Source organism: Notolepis coatsorum, assembly GCF_963971535.1.
Source record: "Notolepis coatsorum genome assembly, chromosome: 5".
Taxonomy (NCBI): Eukaryota; Metazoa; Chordata; class Actinopteri; order Aulopiformes; family Paralepididae; genus Notolepis; species Notolepis coatsorum.
The window spans coordinates 80,282,052-80,299,597 of record NC_140169.1 but is presented as its reverse complement, the minus strand read 5'-3'; the positions used below and the strand labels follow the sequence as shown (position 1 = coordinate 80,299,597).

Here is a 17,546-nt window from a genome sequence, read left to right as displayed (position 1 = left end):
CTGCAGCACGAGCTACGGTTGAGAAAAGACGTGACGTCCATTAGCCTGTTACCAGCCCACGTGCTGTGTGTTGACCCCCCACTCATGCTAGCTTAAAGTGCATTCATCAAGTTCCCTAACGCAGTCAAACCTCCCGCAAAACAACTGCACAAGTACACATTATCAACATGAGTTACATTACAAACTCGTTTCACAGTTTAGGAATATAATATACAATATTTAACAACTTTTAGATTGAAATCTATTATTGAACATGGAGCTAGACCTCACCTGTCTCAATCCACGGAGACACTGGCACATTAAACAGGAACCAGACAATATGCATGCTCCGGAAGGGAGGTGCCGATTTCAAAATAAAAGACTTAGCTCCCAAAAGTGCCAATTAATAATACGAAAGCAATAAAATAAAACCAAAGCAATAAAATAAAACGTTAAGGATTATTAGTGGAATATATTTTGTGATGGGGTGCAATTATCCATACAAGGCAACAAGGCACTTGTTACATATATTACAAGAAAGGAGACGAAAAAGGGAGGAAAATGTTCAGACTGTCAATCTACAGTATAGCCTACCTATCCCTTCCATGGTGAAACATTTATCAAATTCACAGTTTTCCCTCTAATATGTATAGACTCAGACATCGCTAGACACTACTGGACATGTTTCTGTCAGAGTGCTACTCGCAGAGTGCTACTCGCAGTTAGTTAGATAGTAAATTATAACACTACCTGATGCATACTGCACCTTATGTGACACTGTGAATACTGTGAATATATATTTCAGTTACAGTAGTTAGATAGTAAATTATATTGACCTATTTGTTTACACTGCTTGTGTTGTTTTTACTACCTGTACCCCCCCCCTTCCCCCATGCTGCTATGATGCCTCTCAGTATATTTTTACTGTATTGATTTACTGTATATTTTATTCCATTTTTATTCTACTCTTATCCTAGGCAACTTGATTTGATTTGTTTTATTATTCTAATTCGTGACCTGTTCTGTCTAAATGTTTAAATGTTGAGCGATTTGCAGTGTCAAATTTCCCACGGGATAATAAAAGTATTTCTATTCATCTATTCATCTACATTCCTGTAAACATGTTGTGACCTGTGTATTTACCACGTGAAAAAAGAAAAGAAAAAAGAATTCGACATTTTCGTTTTTTCTAAGCAGATGACTCTGAACTATTAGCCGAACCAATGCTGCCTGGGCACAGTGATTTCATCACCTCAAAAGCCCTATTGTTTTTAGAAAAACTGGGCTTTTGAAGTGATGAAATCTAACTATTCTAGGAGTAGATCTGTAATATGCCGCATGTGTGTTACCTTGTCATAGCTGTCATCCCTTTTGTCTCTTGTGCCTGGCATACAGAAATATGGAGGTAGAGGAGATGGACATTGGTAAGTGAGGTGAGAGGTGCATTGTTTTTTTTTAACGGTTACAGTGTGTGTGTGTGTGGCATGAGACTTTGTGTGTTTTTGGAATCACTATCACACCTGCCATAAAACGCTATACATACCAGTCTAGGATTGTAATAAGAGGATGGGTCTCACAGCCCCTGATGTTCTCACAGAGGTTATTCAGCAGGGAGACAACTGTTTCTATGACAACGCTGACCCATCCTCTTCTTAGAATTCAGAAAGTCCTGGCCCCTCATTCATCAACGTGGCGTAGAATATGTTCTATTTCCACACGTAAGCACAGAATCTAGAATCAGTGCACGCACGAAAAAAACGGGATTCATCACACGTGCGTACACAGGTTCTACGCACACCTGTCTTGATAAATATGACTTTGATCGTACGTTTGAGCTCGTGCACTGTTTTAAGTATTTGCATACCAGAACCGCCCCGATTAACCATATACGGTAATGGAATACCCCCATGAAATGTGGAAAAATGGACTAAGCCGAGGGAAGCGTGTTATGAGAACGGTGATGTCGGATATGATATCTATTAACCATTGCTGCATGGGCAGCGCAAACACTAATAAAGACCGTGCTGTAATATGACTGCCTTTTCCCGTGTTGTTTGATTAATACCCAGGGATTAAAGTTCTCCTCAATTTTATTCCAAATCGCGATGGATTTTCCGTCAATTTTCTACCTGCTGCATATGATTTCTAGAGGCATACTACAATCTATTTTGATGTCAGTATTGGGTAGCCTATATAAACAATAATACGAGAGCATATACAAGAACAATGAATCTCACTGCATGTATGATGTAGCCTGCCTTTCAATACATGAACTTGAATTCCATCATGTTTGTGTGCGGGACTCACAAGGCTGTTGTCACAATGGGTGGTACCGGTACAGTAATAACAGTCTACACAATATCACAATGGACCATGCCATAGCCTATGTTCTATTAGGACATGATCTGTGACGACAAATGTTCTAGAATGTTTGATTAAGATATCATACTCTGACAGCATGCCTATGATCAACAAAAACACAAACTTGAATCCCATCATATACATAGTCTGTCCACTATCTGGTGTCATTGCAATGCGTTTTTATTCTTTCTTATACAGTAAAAAGGGGGAAGAACACTATATCGTGGGTGTTCATATGACTTGTATTCTGCTTACAGCTTCGAAATTCCACTTGTTTCGTTTAACGTAAAGCCTTTTAAATATAATCAAAACGTTCCCGTGTTTCTGCGGTCTGTGCGCAAAATAATAACAAGTTGAGCTACGCGGAGCGCAGTCAGTCAGTACACCCCGTATATTCCGATAACGCTATATAAACCATGCTGCATTCATTCTGAGAGAAAGATCTATTATTCCAAATGCTATTTATAGGGTTTTGACCATAATTACACTACTGTTGCTATTTTACAATGAACTATAATGAATTACGGTTCATACAGAACATGCCAGTGTTGAAACTAATGCACAGAAGCTAATTTCCTTGTTGTAATAATATATTCTACCACTGGGCATCAGCTAAGTGTGCTCCGAGCTGTGCGTACACATAAGCACGAAGTCAAGTTCAAGTTGAAATTGATGAATCCCACTATTTGCTTAGAAATGGTCGTACGCACAGGGTAAGCACATATCTGTGCGTAAGACACGTTGATGAATGAGGGCCCAGGTGCTTCCCTCGGGTCACCCAGCAGGTTGGGTTCAGGGCTGAGGGAGGAGGGGCCATTGCAAAGGTATGCATTTTTGCTTTTTACTCTCATCAACCATATATGTATGTATATTATTTATTTTTGTCCTTTTTTTTTTTTTTAAGAATACACCCACAGAACTTCTAGAAAGGTGTGGGATAATAAAAGTATTGCTTTTCCCCAAACATTATTGATTCATTCATTTATCATTGAAAAAAAGATGTGTGGGTCCAAAATGAAAGTTGTTGTTTAAATGTTGCATGTATCCTCTCCCTACTTCCCATTTCCCCACGTGGAATGCACCTGATTGGATAAATGACGTGCTGGTGCTCTAGTGCTATCTACGTATAGCACCTCCAATACATATAAAAACTGCATTGCAGTAGTATTATAAAGAATCTGTGATGGATAAAGTAGCACCTTGGCCAAATGTACTGTAAGATAAATACAAGACATCAAAAAGATGTATGCACATTACAATGTGTACTTTTGCACTAAATACTGTCAACTACCGTTATACCATGAACATATATTGTCATATCATATTTTGGCCATATCGCCCATCAGCCCTATTGCATTGCTACAGTACTACAGTTGTGGGGTCAAAGGGCGAAGGTGAAGGTACTGCTGCCGTCTGGGGGTCAGTGATGACCGATGAGAGTCAGGCAGGTCAGATGACCGTAAACAGCACTGTCAGTATTTTTCAGACGATGATAAACTCATGATTTATTCCAAGTCAAGTATGCGGCTGTGAAACACTGAACCCTGACCGTTGGAACACCATTAGCATCAATTAACTGGTATTGATTGGGATCGTGGTAAAACAAGAGTTTAAAGGGACACTTCGCCGAAAAGCAATGCTGATTGCATACATTCATTTACTTTGACAGTTATTCAGGCATTTCAATATGTCCAATAATTTTCGAGATCGCCAAATGATTGACGGAGCTAGAGCCTCGGGAGTCGCGGGTGGTATTCGGAAGGGAAAAAAACGGTGCCATGTACTTTGGCGCACGCCTCACATATCGGCATGTAACTCGAAGCGCTGAATGGATTTTGTCGCCTGAAACGGCGACGGCAACAAATAGGGGTTAATTCGAAATCCACTTCCCGGGGCCGAGTCGGTGCCAGTTAACCCTTTCACTGCCACACGACTTCTCAGTGGAAGGGTTAACCGGCTGTTGTGTGGCAATGAAAGGGTTAACCTCCTGTGTATTGTCGCAGTAAAAAGGGTTAAGAGGTTAATTACAGCTCAATGAAATTTTTTTATGCATATCACAATTTCTTCATTCACATAATTTCATTGAGCTGTAATTAGCAAAATACAAGGATTCAGTATCCTCTCATGACATCGCCGGAGGACATATTCAAACTCATTAACTCGACAATAACCGGCCGAGCACAATAACTGACGCGTGCAAAACTGTGAAATTACATGCAAAATAAATCAGCATTGTTTTGCCGTCAAAGTTCCACTTAAAAAGTTCAAACGCCGTTCAAAATGAATTCTAGTCATTATAGTAATTATTACCATCAATCAGAGCCGGGGTAATAATTCAGCACTGTGGTTTATCGTCACGCTGTGATTAAAGTGATGAGAACGAGCACAGAGTGTGTTCGTATCATGTTGTTGTTTTGATTTAACGCTTGTCACACTCTCTCTGATACCAGAACCATTATTTTCCACAGCAGCCCATTGCTTTCTGGTCTCATGGAGAACAACAAGTTAGCTCCATTGGCTTTCTGTCTGTCTGTGTGGCCAATGGTTTTGACAGCGGCTGTTGTCTCAGTATGTGTGTGTGTGTGTGTGTGTGTGTGTGTGTGTGTGTGTGTGTGTGTGTGTGTGTGTGTGTGTGTGTGTGTGTGTGTGTGTGTGTGTGTGTGTGTGTGTGTGTGTGTGTGTGTGTGTGTGTGTGTGTGTGTGTGTGTGTGTGTGTGTGTGTGTGTGTGTGTGTGTGTGTGTGTGTGTGTGTGTGTGTGTGTGTGTGTGTGTGTGTGTGTGTGTGTGTGTGTGTGTGTGTGTGTGTGTGTGTGTGTGTGTGTGTGTGTGTGTGTGTGTGTGTGTGTGTGTGTGTGTGTGTGTGTGTGTGTGTGTGTGTGTGTGTGTGTGTGTGTGTGTGTGTGTGTGTGTGTGTGTGTGTGTGTGTGTGTGTGTGTGTGTGTGTGTGTGTGTGTGTGTGTGTGTGTGTGTGTGTGTGTGTGTGTGTGTGTGTGTGTGTGTGTGTGTGTGTGTGTGTGTGTGTGTGTGTGCATGCTTCTGATCGTGGACATGATGCCTGTTGATCATGTTGCCTTCAGAACTGCTGTCTCTCTCTCTCTCTTTCACTCTCTCTCTCTCTCTCTCTCTCTCTCTCTCTCTCTCTCTCTTTCACTCTCCTCTCTTTCTTTCTCTCTAGCTCTCTTTCACGCTCTCTATCGCTCTCTCTCTAGCTCTCTTTCACTTTCCTCTCTTTCTCTCTCTCTCTTTAACTTTCTCTGCTGCTGCTTGTCATTCCACTCCAACAGAACTCTGCCTCTTTCCCTCTCGCCCATTGTCTCCTGTCTTCTCTCATTCTCTCTGCTTCCATTGACCTCAGTGTTTCTTGTGCTTTTTATGCAAACCATCTTGATGGCATGAAGAAATATATGACCCCTCCCGCCGCATAACCTCTGAAGTTTTAAGTTATACTTTATTAATCTCCTTGGGAAGATTTGTCTTTTGCATTTGACCTGTCCTAACTACTACTTAGGAGAAGCAGGGAACCACAGTGTGGTGTATACAGGGGCATGGAGTATTAGGGCGGGCCATATTTTTTTTTTTTGGAAAATCAATCGAGTGGGGTGTCTAAAATACGTGTTTTTTTGTGGGGAATTCAAATATGGGATTATTTTTACAATCGGATAACTCCTACCTACATTGTTTTGGATTTCAAAATGGCCGATTTGACCATTTTTCACCCCTTGGCCATACATGGATGCCAACATGAATCTTAAGGAAATCCTAACATGCAAGGTGTCTAAATGATGTGTTTCTTAATGGGGAATTCAAATATGAGTTCATTTTTGGGATAGGATACCTCTAACCTACATCATTTTGGATTTCAAAATGGCCGATTTTACCATTTTTCACCCCTTGGCCATACATGGATGATAACATGAATCTGAAGGAATTCCTAACATGCAATATGTCTAAATGATGTGTTTCTTAATGGGGAATTCAAATATGAGGTCATTTTTGGGATAGGATAAATATAACCTGCATAATCTTGGATTTCAAAATGGCTGATTTTACCATTTGAACCCATTGGTATTGTATTACAAAATTGCAAAGATAAAAAATATATGGGAAATCATTTATAATGACAAAGCCATCAAATTTATTAACAAGTGAACTGTATATAACTGGATACAACTCCAAAGATCAATAATAATAATACTAACAATAATAAATTGTATTTGTAATGCACACAAACACCTAAGTGCTAAATCTCGATTTCCTGACTTCTTGAACTTTGCCAGGTTCCAATATCTTGATTGGACTCATTCTTGGATGGCAAGATCTCCTACTGTACTGCTTTAGCCACCAACCTACAAACACAAACTTAAAGTCAACGTCAGCCATAAATAGGTGAGCTCTTTCCAGAACTACTCAGCAGAAACCTCTGTAACCATTTTAACAAACGTCTCAATGTAGCCTATTGAGAAAATCCATGGGGCTCCATCAATCATCTATCTTCTTAAATTTGATCAGGTTGCACAAGTCCTGCTTGGATTCATTCTTGGACATCAGCCTCCTGCTGGTCTCCTGAGCCCTGATCCCTCCATCCCTTTTTTCTTATGAAAAGTACTTAGCAGAGGCCTCAGTCACCATTTTAACAACCCTCTCGATGCTTTGTGTGTGGCAAGGCCAGTCGAGAACCTCCATGGGGGTGTTGATGAAGTTCTTCACCTCGGAGGTGCTTAGGGAGCAGGTGAGAGGTGGCTCTGACACATCTTCTGACCAGCTGATTAAGCCACCAATGCTGGAAGCGTCACTATTGATGTGAGGTGTTCTTCTGATCCTGACACAGGAGTCTCCCAGCTGAGTGTCTGGATCCCCCTCTCCCCTGATGGCCAGGATTCTCTCCACCCCCTCAATTCTCTCTTTTTGATCCTCAGAGCACAGCAGTGTTTGGAGGATGGCTTCACTGTGGGCATACCAAGCAGATCTTCTCACAGTTGGCATCACAACATCCAGCACCTCCTTCCTCTGAGACTTGAGGCAGTCCAGCTGAAACAGGATGTGCCTAGGCCCTTCGATCCAGGAGTGCTTGACCTTCATGTTGAACCAACATGGATAATACACTCCAATGATGAATTCCACAATGCATTGTAGATTATTCAGGTTCTTTCTTTTAAGTTGATGCTTTGACACCCAGAGCCTGAGGAGCCTGTTTGCTGTGGTGAGCCAGCGGCTGTGGTTTACCGGTCCAATCTCCAGCAGAGCCAGCCTTGCAGAAAGCACTCCATCCCTGATTGCACAGACCAGCTTATAGCCATAGTGTTGATCAGTTGAGAGATCTTGAATGATCTTCTCAGGCAGCTTGATCAGCGGAGGGCCAAGAAAGATCCTGGTGAAGTTAGGATTGATCTCCAAGTCTGTAACAGAATCAAGGAGCTGTCCTATTGGCCCAGACAATTTGTTGTCTGACAGAGTAGCCCCATCAACTTCAACAATGAGACGGCGCAGTGGAAGTTCACCAGTGTGCAGGTTGCACACCAACCAGACCAGCTTTCTCCCCAGGTGCAGCTCCAGCTTCCGCATTACACCTGCCTTCACTCCAGTGTTGACATTGGTCGAGTCTCCTCCAATGGCCCACAAGGTCTTATCAGAACCTCTCTCTTTCAGCCAGGCAAACAGGACCTTAGCAATCCTCTCTGCATGGGACTCCTCTTTAGTTGCTTTCTCTGGTGTAAAGTGGAACAGATAGTTGCTGCCAGGCTCACTAGCAACACTATAGTGTTCTTCCTTGATCTTTGCAGGAAAATATTGGTCACTGCCCTCAGCTTCCATCATCACATTGGTCATGTCAATCCGCCCATCAAAGAGGATACAGGAGATCCCCCCCTCTTCCCTGCACTTCTCCTCACTTCTCCTCAAACTCTTCCCCCAGCTCTTGCATCAACTTTTCTTGTGCTCTCTTAACCTTGTTCTTATCAATCACTTTACTTGTGTCATCTTCTAAGATGAGTCCTGCATCAATCAGAGCTGCAGTTGCTATAGCTGCAGTTGGCCTTAGACCTATGCCATACCTTACACTAGCAAGGGCGATGTTTGGAATCTCATCATAATTTTTCCGTAGCTTTGCTGAAGCTGCAGGGTCAGTTTCAGGAATGAGCTCAACTTCAGGGACTGTAAGGAAGCTCTCAAAATCCTTCCTGGCAACCTTGTCTGCTGCTGCAAAGCTTTCTTCTTTGCCCCTTCTCCTTTTCTCTGCCTTCTTTTTCCATCCCCTGCCTTTCCAATGTTTTCACCTGTCTCTTGTGCTCAGGCAGATCAGCTCCAGCCATTTGGTGTGGTCCTTTACTTCCAACCTTTTCCCTCTGTCCCTTGATGTAGGCAATATCTTTCACAGGAATCTTTTTGTCTTTGCTGCAGCAACAGTTAATGTTCAGATTCATGTTGGCATCCATGTATGGCCAAGGGGTGAAAAATGGTAAAATCGGCCATTTTGAAATCCAAAATTATGCAGGTTAGAGTTATCCTATCCCAAAAATGACCTCATATTTGAATTCCCCATTAAGAAACACATCATTTAGACACCTTGCATGTTAGGATTTCCTTCAGATTCATGTTGGCATCCATGTATGGCCAAGGGGTGAAAAATGGTCAAATCGGCCATTTTGAAATCCAAAACAATGTAGGTAGGAGTTATCCGATTAGAAAAATAATCCCATATTTGAATTCCCCACAAAAAAACACGTATTTTAGACACCCCACTCGATTGATTTTCCAAAAAAAAAAAAAGTATGGCCCGCCCTAATGGAGTATATACCTACTGTGTTTTACAATATGTATTCTCTCTCTCTCTCTCCCTCTGTCTGTCTGTCTGTCTGTCTGTCTGTCTGTCTGTCTGTCTGTCTGTCTGTCTGTCTGTCTGTCTGTCTGTCTGTCTGTCTGTCTGTCTGTCTGTCTGTCTGTCTGTCTGTCTGTCTGTCTGTCTGTCTGTCTGTCTGTCTGTCTGTCTGTGTCTCTCTCTCCCCCTCCCTCCCTCCCTCTCCCCCCTCTATGTCTCTCTCACACACACACACACACACACACACACACACACACACACACACACACACACACACACACACACACACACACACACACACACACACACACACACACACACACACACACACACACACACACACACACACACACACACACACACACACACACACACACACACACACACACACACACACACACACACACACACACACACGCAGACTGGCAGAGTCCCGCTCCGACCCGGTCTCTGACGATGGAGCTGTGAGTCCCCAGGAGGTGGTCTTTGAGGATCTCTCGTCTCTGAGTCCCGACTCCGACTGAAACACCCGACAGAGGCTGTCCAACACGTGGCACCACAAGTCTCCACAAACCAACACAACATCCGAGAACCTTCCCTGACACCAGCGCGCCAGAGGGGGGTTCCGAGGGCTTGAGCCTACGGCCCCTTTGGCTTTGCACAGAATGTTCTGTAAAGTTCTGTTTCTTCCAACATGGCTTCCTGTAACCGTTGGTAACCACTTTTGAAAGAAAATGCCTGAAACTTATGGGCAGTGGTAACGTTGGAGAAGCATTATATCACTGTTCCACTGTGACTTGTGTACAGGATCCACTAATAAAACATAAACGTACAGTATTACATTTTTATTGAAATATGGGTCATATATCAACACATAACAACTTGTTTTGCACATAGCGACCATTGTCTCTCCTAGCATGGAAAGACAAAAGGGCATTCTGAACATTCTGTGCAAAGCCTCTATTGGTCCAAGCTCCCCTTTTCCATGATACACTTGTTTTTTTTTTGTTTTTTTAAGATTAGATTAGATTAGATTAAAATGTATTGTCATTATACAGCACAGGTACAGTACAACGAAAGGAAGTTTGGCATCTAACCAGAGTGCAAATGTACTGTACTGTGCTGTACAATGACAATACATTTGAATCTAATCTTAAAAAGTTGTCTGTCTGCAAGCCTGTCACGTTATTACGATTATCTAGTCAGTCTGCATATATCTAGTAGACAATTAGAATATTCTCTCCTAGCTAATGCCTGCCCACTGCCAAAAGCAGATGTCTACTGATATGATCATATGGTTCAAAAGAGCATGCCGGTATGTATATATGTACTGCCACTGCGTGTGCAAGAGGCCTGTAACACTGGATAATACGTAATAACTTTTCAAAATGTAATAACTTTTTCCTTTTTTTAACATGTGATGAAACCAGATAATGTAATAACATGCCGGATCATTTCATAAATATGCGGATACTGAGAAGAAAAAAATCCGGATAATGTAATAACTTATTACATTATTCTGCAACGCTATTACATTATCCAGCTTTATTACATTTGAGTCCTTCTAAAAGAAAAAAAACATTACATTTTCAAAAAGTTATTAACTTATTACATTATCCAGTGTTACAAAGCCCAACTCCAGTAATGTCTGCACGTCCCTGTCTGAACCCGACTGGGAAGACCACAGAGTCAGAAGCAGAAACACTTTATTGTTTGGTATGAGTTCCATACAGGGAGTCTGTCTCGGTGTCCGGTAGGCTTGGGCGGTATGACAGTATTACGGTATACCAGGATATTTCGAGATCCCGCCGGTATGATTCTCAATACCGTGACGTCACAGACTGCTATTTTACACTGACACAGAGTTGATTGTAGTGCACTGCACAGCACGCGCCAGCAGAGGGTTACGTGGCTATCGTTCCGGGAGCTAACGTCGGTACCTGGCTGGTTGCTGGCTAACTAACTGGCTAATCATTCCGGGAGCTAACGTCGGTACCTGGCTGGTTGCTGGCTAACTAACTGGCTAATCGTTCCGGGAGCTAACGTCGGTACCTGGCTGGTTGCTGGCTAACTAACTGGCTAATCGTTCCGGGAGCTAACGTCGGTACCTGGCTGGTTGCTGGCTAACTAACGGCTAATCGTTCCGGGAGCTAACGTCAGTACCTGGCTGGTTGCTGGCTAACTAACTGGCTAATCATTCCAGGAGCTAACGTCGGTACCTGTCTGGTTGCTGGCTAACTAACTGGCTAATCGTTCCAGGAGCTAACGTCGGTACCTGGCTGGTTGCTGGCTAACTAACTGGCTAATCGTTCCAGGAGCTAACGTCGGTACCTGGCTGGTTGCTGGCTAACTAACTGGCTAATCGTTCCAGGAGCTAACGTCGGTACCTGGCTGGTTGCTGGCTAACTAACTGGCTAATCGTTCCAGGAGCTAACGTCGGTACCTGGCTGGTTGCTGGCTAACTAACTGGCTAATCGTTCCAGGAGCTAACGTCGGTACCTGGCTGGTTGCTGGCTAACTAACTGGCTAATCGTTCCAGGAGCTAACGTCGGTACCTGGCTGGTTGCTGGCTAACTAACTGGCTAATCGTTCCGGGAGCTAACACTGGTACCCGGCTGGTGCTAAGCTAACTAACTGGCCATCGTTCTGTGATTTGAAACTTGGTGTTTCAATATAAGCGTTGTGTATGGTGATAACGAGTATATTGTTAGCTCCCCCCCCGCTGATGAAAATGAAAGTCATACCGTCATATACCCTATACCGGGGTATTATGTCAGCAAGTATGACGGTATGAAATAAATGATACCGCCCAAGCCTAGTGTCCGGTCCCTAAACTATCTGATGAAGGACTCCTGACATGTACGTGATACAAAGATATACAGAACACACAGAACTGTGCAAGAGGACCATGCATGGCATATCTTCAGAGAGCAGACAGTAGACATTACACCTGACTCAATAATGAATGATATTAGGTGTCAACTCTGTGCCGTAGTTGTATGTTGTACACAACGTGGAGGAAAAAACAAAGAAAAACAAAGAATTTTTTTTCATACACAGGGAAAAATTCACCTGTGTATTTATTTTTGTTGTCATACACTGGGTTACGATTGGGATTCTTAGGCCAGAGGGTTATGAAATGTGCTTGAAACAATGAGGATCATGTAAACGTACAATTTATGTATAAAAAAAACATAAAAATTTACAAAATTTGAGATTCGACACTTGAGATACTATGAGCGGAAAAGACGGCTCCTCTCTACTCCGGACCAGAAGCCTAACCCGTGTGATGTTCTGTAGTTGCTACACGCCAGCCGGAAGAAAAACCTTGTTATTATCCTAAGCTACTGTTCCTGCAAATCAGCCTGCCGGTGGAAGCGTTCCACTGGTGTGGAAACAGCCGTCTCCTACCATCCAAAACATAGTGATGTCCACCCAGACTGGTACAACAGGGAGTGTAAACAATCGCCCGCTGCCGGACAAATGAGGTTGACGTTTACTCAAACAAACCACCGCTGTCAGTTGAGACACGCTGCACCCGGCTGAGTTCCCACCGCAGCAACATCGGGGTCGGAGTTAACGACGTACACCCTTGGAAGTTGCCGCGGGAAGTGAATTATTTTTGTTTCCGTTCTAAATATGAATGAAATATTTAGATCTATTTGATCGAAGGCAGTCTTATTTGTAATCCGATCTGTGGTATCGAATGTAGACACTTTTACGATGTTTATTTGAATTCCAGGGATTTTTTTTTATTTTGTAATGTGAATTGAAAAAGAAAAAACATTATTTCTTCTCTTCTGTATTTAATCTATTTCTTGTATGTTTCATTTTTCTAGGATATAAATTTGGCCAAACCACTTCCTTTGTTTTTTAGTTTTATTTTAAATAAAGCATTACCCATTCCCACAAATACATAAACAAAATCCACACCTGCCATCACACTAGAACCACAAAGAGCCGCTCAACATCCAGCCAGAATTAGTAAACATCCGATCTTCATCTCTCTGTCTCTTTCTCCCTCTCTCTGTCTCCCTCTCTCTTTCTCGTTCAAAATGTGCAGAATCCCTCTAGTTTCCCAGTCTGCTCGTGCTCAGTAGAGTAGCAGCTAAAGCCTCGAGAGTCATCGGCAGCAGCCAGCAATGCAGCAGAACCTGCCATGAAGCTTCCTTCATGTTACCTGACGAGTCATGCATTTATTTATACTTAGATTTTTGTCGAGAACAAGCTAGTATGGGTTACATATGAGGTTTTGATCCTTTGTCAAACTTTGGATACGCTCCAAATGAGCCTGTTCTCCTGCCGTCGTATCAGTGTTGTATGAATATGAATGGATACTGTTATGGTTTCATTGGTAGGTGTGTTGGACCCATGTGCAGTGCAGAACAGAGACGATGAGAAACAGATGTTGATTTTCAAATAAAGCACTACGTCTTTAATTAGAGTAGCTGAATGAACACACACACGATGGTGATAAACAAAAGGGGAGACATTTCCGTCTCCAAAACATGCTAAATCTATTTCACAATAATGGGGGAAAACAAAAGAGAGAAAGCAAGGTCTCCAAAACACACTAAATAGTAACTCTGTCAAACAACGGTTGTAGCGGCCTCTGCCTGGGTCCACTTCTAGTGGTAGTTGAGGAGGTATTCCGTACGCGCTTTCGTTTCAATGATAGTCTCCACACCTTCAGTTCCGTTGTCAGATACCACATATCTGATTTATTTCGAAAAGTATCTTTACATTGAAGATGGAACCAAAGCGATCCAAAACTATCAGAAGCGAGGTTCTAAGCGGTCAGAAAACTGTGTGCCCTTTCTCCGTTCTACACCCCCCAGCTGATTCCCATCACCAATTCATGCTCTCAGCTGGCGAGGCTGGTCCGCCTCGCCAGGTGAACCACCACAATACAACTGAGAATAGGCCAACAGTGGGCAAGCATTCCCCTTTAGGCTACACAGAAATCATAACATTCACATAAATCATATCCTTCTATTTGAAATAATAATAATAATAATAATAATAACCAAAACACTCATATGGCCTTTACAACGGTGCTGCATATACATAGGATAAGAGTAATCCTTTAACAACGAAATTCAATCGGCAATCAAAGTGGCACTGCGATTCAAAACATCGCAAACAAACATCCTCCGTGGCAAGGAGCGATAAGACTAAACAGGTAGGTGTACTCACGGACAGTTTCAGTGATCGACTGACGGTGTTTGTGTGACACGGAAGAGAATATAAAGAGACATTTAACGAGTCACACCAGTTACGAATGAGTAATTAGGACAGGTAGACAGGTCAATTACCCACCAGGTAACGTTAGAGGTTTGCTCCCTGAGGAGAGCAAACCCCAAACGTTACAGATACAGAGTCGAGAAAGGAAAAACTCATTCTATAATGAATATACAATGAACCTGTACACAATACCAGTATAGAAATACATTCACCAGTGTTTCATCAGAAACAATGTTTTCGGTAACACTTTATAATAACTATTAATTGTAACGTTCTGGGTTCTGTCTTATGAACCCAACTGTCATTCTGGAGTTATTTCCCCTGGTGGTTGGTATCTGCCCTCACTGTTGGTCACGCCCCATTCCTGATGTGTCACTCCCTGTTCTGTCACCACTGGTCGCTGTCACTTTGCTGTCAATTACCCTGTCACTAATTGACGCATTGGAATGTTGGTGTTTGACTATATATTCACTTGTTGTCCTCTCTATCCCTGTCGAGGCTTCAGACCGTGTTTCGTGTGGAAGGAGCTGGAGATACTGCTGACCTTCTCGCTCTTGATTATTCTCATGTATCTACCTTGCTCTCAAGTTGACGCCCGGCGTCTTTCTCTGGATTCCCTGTGCTCTGTGTTCTTACATTAAAAAGGCACCACTAAGAAAGAGCAATCATTCTCCGACTCGTATTATTTCCTCCTCTACTGGACTCACAATTGCTTACCTGCACTGCAACCGTAACAGAAGCCTCAACCATCATGAGCTCCATGGAGGAAATAAGAAACAAAATGATCGCCTAGCGGGAACAGCTGAGAGCTGTACGCGACTGTCAGTCGGCAGTCAACGTGGAACTGGGTCGGCTAGGAGACCTGACCCTATCCTCCCAGGAGACGGCGAATTCGGCCTTAGCGGCAGTCAACAACACTCGGTCCACCGCTGCCGAGAGGGGAGTTGCATCTGGAACGCCGCCAGCCAGCGGGGAAGGAGAGCTGGGACCTCCAGACAGGAGAGAGGAGATCCGCGAACCGAGACTACCACTTCCGGACCGGTATGGAGGATCTCCAGAAGGTTGTCGTGAGTTTGTCACTCAGTGTTCTCTCATCTTTCAGCTACAACCCCGCACTTTTCCCACACATGTGTCTTGGGTAGCTTATATAATCACCTTGCTTACTGGCCGGGCTCTTTCCTGGTCCACCGCAGAATGGGAGAATGCATCGCAAATCTGTAACAGTGTGGATACCTTCACCCGGGAGATGCGTCATGTATTTGACACCTCCCGGGTGATTTCCATTTATGAGGCCGGCAGTCGACTCATGTCCTGCCGGCAGGGCATTCGCACTGTTGCAGATTATGCTATTGATTTTCGCATTGTGGCTCGGGAGGCGGCCTGGCCGGAGATTCCTTGCTGCGTACTGTTTGCACAGGGGCTCCCAGTGCGCATGCGGGATGAGCTGTCTACCTGTGAGCTACCCGAGCACTTGGACTTCCTCATCAACCTGGCAATAAAAGTTGATAATAGGCATCGGGAGAGGGAGCGCGAGAGGAGAGCCTCATCTCAAGGTCTCTTCCGCCCCTCTTCCGGTATCGAACACCCCCCACCTTCGCACATAAGAGAGAGCCTGAGTGACGAACCGATGCAACTGGGTGCCCTCAGCCTCTCCGAGGCAGAGAGGCTGAGGCGCATTGAAGAGAAGCGCTGTTTCCGATGCGGCCGCACGGGGCATCGGTTTTCCAGTTGTCTGGGATATTCGGGAAACGAGGGGGCCCGCTAAACTCTGGGGGAGTGATAGCCGGTGGGCATTCCTCCACGGTTACTGATGACAATCGTACTTTCTTGAACATTACTATTGGGTGGGGGGACGTGATTATGAATAACATGGCCTTGGTGGATTCGGGAGCAGTGGGCAATTTACTCCGTCTTATCTCCCAACCCCGATTTGGCAGGAGTACCTGCGGTCTATTTTGACCTGGCGGACGTTTTTAGTAAGACGCGTGCTAACGCACTACCGCCTCATAGACCTTACGACTGCCCCATTAATGTTCTACCTGGTACCTCTCCACCCCGTGGGCAAATGTTTTCTCTTTCTCGCCCCGAGACTGTGTCCATGAACACTTATATTGAAGAGGCACTGTCCACGGGGCATATTTGACCGTCCACATCCCCTGCAGGCACTGTGTTAGGGATAGTGTTGTCTGAGGACCCAATCGCGGAACAGAACGAGGGGAGAACAGGCAGATAGGCAGATGAGACGTGGAGCCAGGGGTGAATTGTAACAAAAAGGTCTTTACTTCAAAAATAGGCAGTAGCAACAAACAAAGGATTCTCCAAGGGCAAGCACAAAAACTCAGCAAGGCTGGCAGGAAAATTATTGCAAAACTAACTACAAATAAACACTAACCAAAAAACGAACTGTGCCGTGAAAACAAAGATGAGCAGCAACAAAACATGGAACACTAGAATACACTCACTATTAAACTGGAGAGCGACAGAATCAGTAACAGTGGACATGAAACACAACAGTAACAAACGAAAGCATCAACAAGGAACCGAAACATGAACTCCAAAAATGAACCGACACAGGAGGGTAGGGAACACACACCAGATATAGGGAGACTAATTAAGACATGGGACGCTAATTACCAACGAGGCACACATGGGGAAAACACAAGACCAAACACTCTGGGGAAATAACAGGGAAACAAAAAAACTAACCACACAAGAAAAGACTGAACACTAGACAGAGTAAAAACCAAACAAGGGACAAATAAAACAATTACAAAGGGAACAAGACTAAAGATAACACAAGGTTAAAACACATGGGAGACAATACAAAAGCCAAAAGTTAAAGTTTGTCCAAAGGTGGGGGCTGGTGAAGAGTAGAGGAGAAAAGTCTTTGCAAGGCTGTTGAGGAGAGGAGACAGGCGGACCCTCACACACTGGCTTCGTATCCTTTACCTCTCATGGACACCGCCTTTGAGTGCTTACAGGGGGCGCAGGTCTTTTCTAAACTTGACTTACGTAATGCATACAATTTGGTCAGGATTAGAGAAGGAGATGAGTGGAAGACTGCATTTAATACTCCTAATGGGCATTATGAGTATTTAGTCATACCTTTTGGTTTAGCTAATGCTCCAGCAGTTTTCCAAGCCCTGGT

At 43.7% G+C, this 17,546-nt stretch overlaps 1 protein-coding gene across 1 annotated transcript in view; it reads left to right on the top strand.

Annotated features, from left to right (window-relative positions):
* Positions 1 to 9,686, top strand: part of LOC311229059 (low density lipoprotein receptor adapter protein 1) — a 262,157-nt gene extending 252,471 nt beyond the window's left edge. The window contains exons 9-10 of the mRNA XM_084315069.1: positions 1,375 to 1,412; positions 9,576 to 9,686. Of these exons, the coding sequence (XP_084171195.1) occupies positions 1,375 to 1,411 (37 nt within the window). The 3' untranslated portion in view covers position 1,412; positions 9,576 to 9,686. The remainder of the gene's footprint in view (positions 1 to 1,374; positions 1,413 to 9,575) is intronic.
* Positions 9,687 to 17,546: the final 7,860 nt, after the last annotated feature.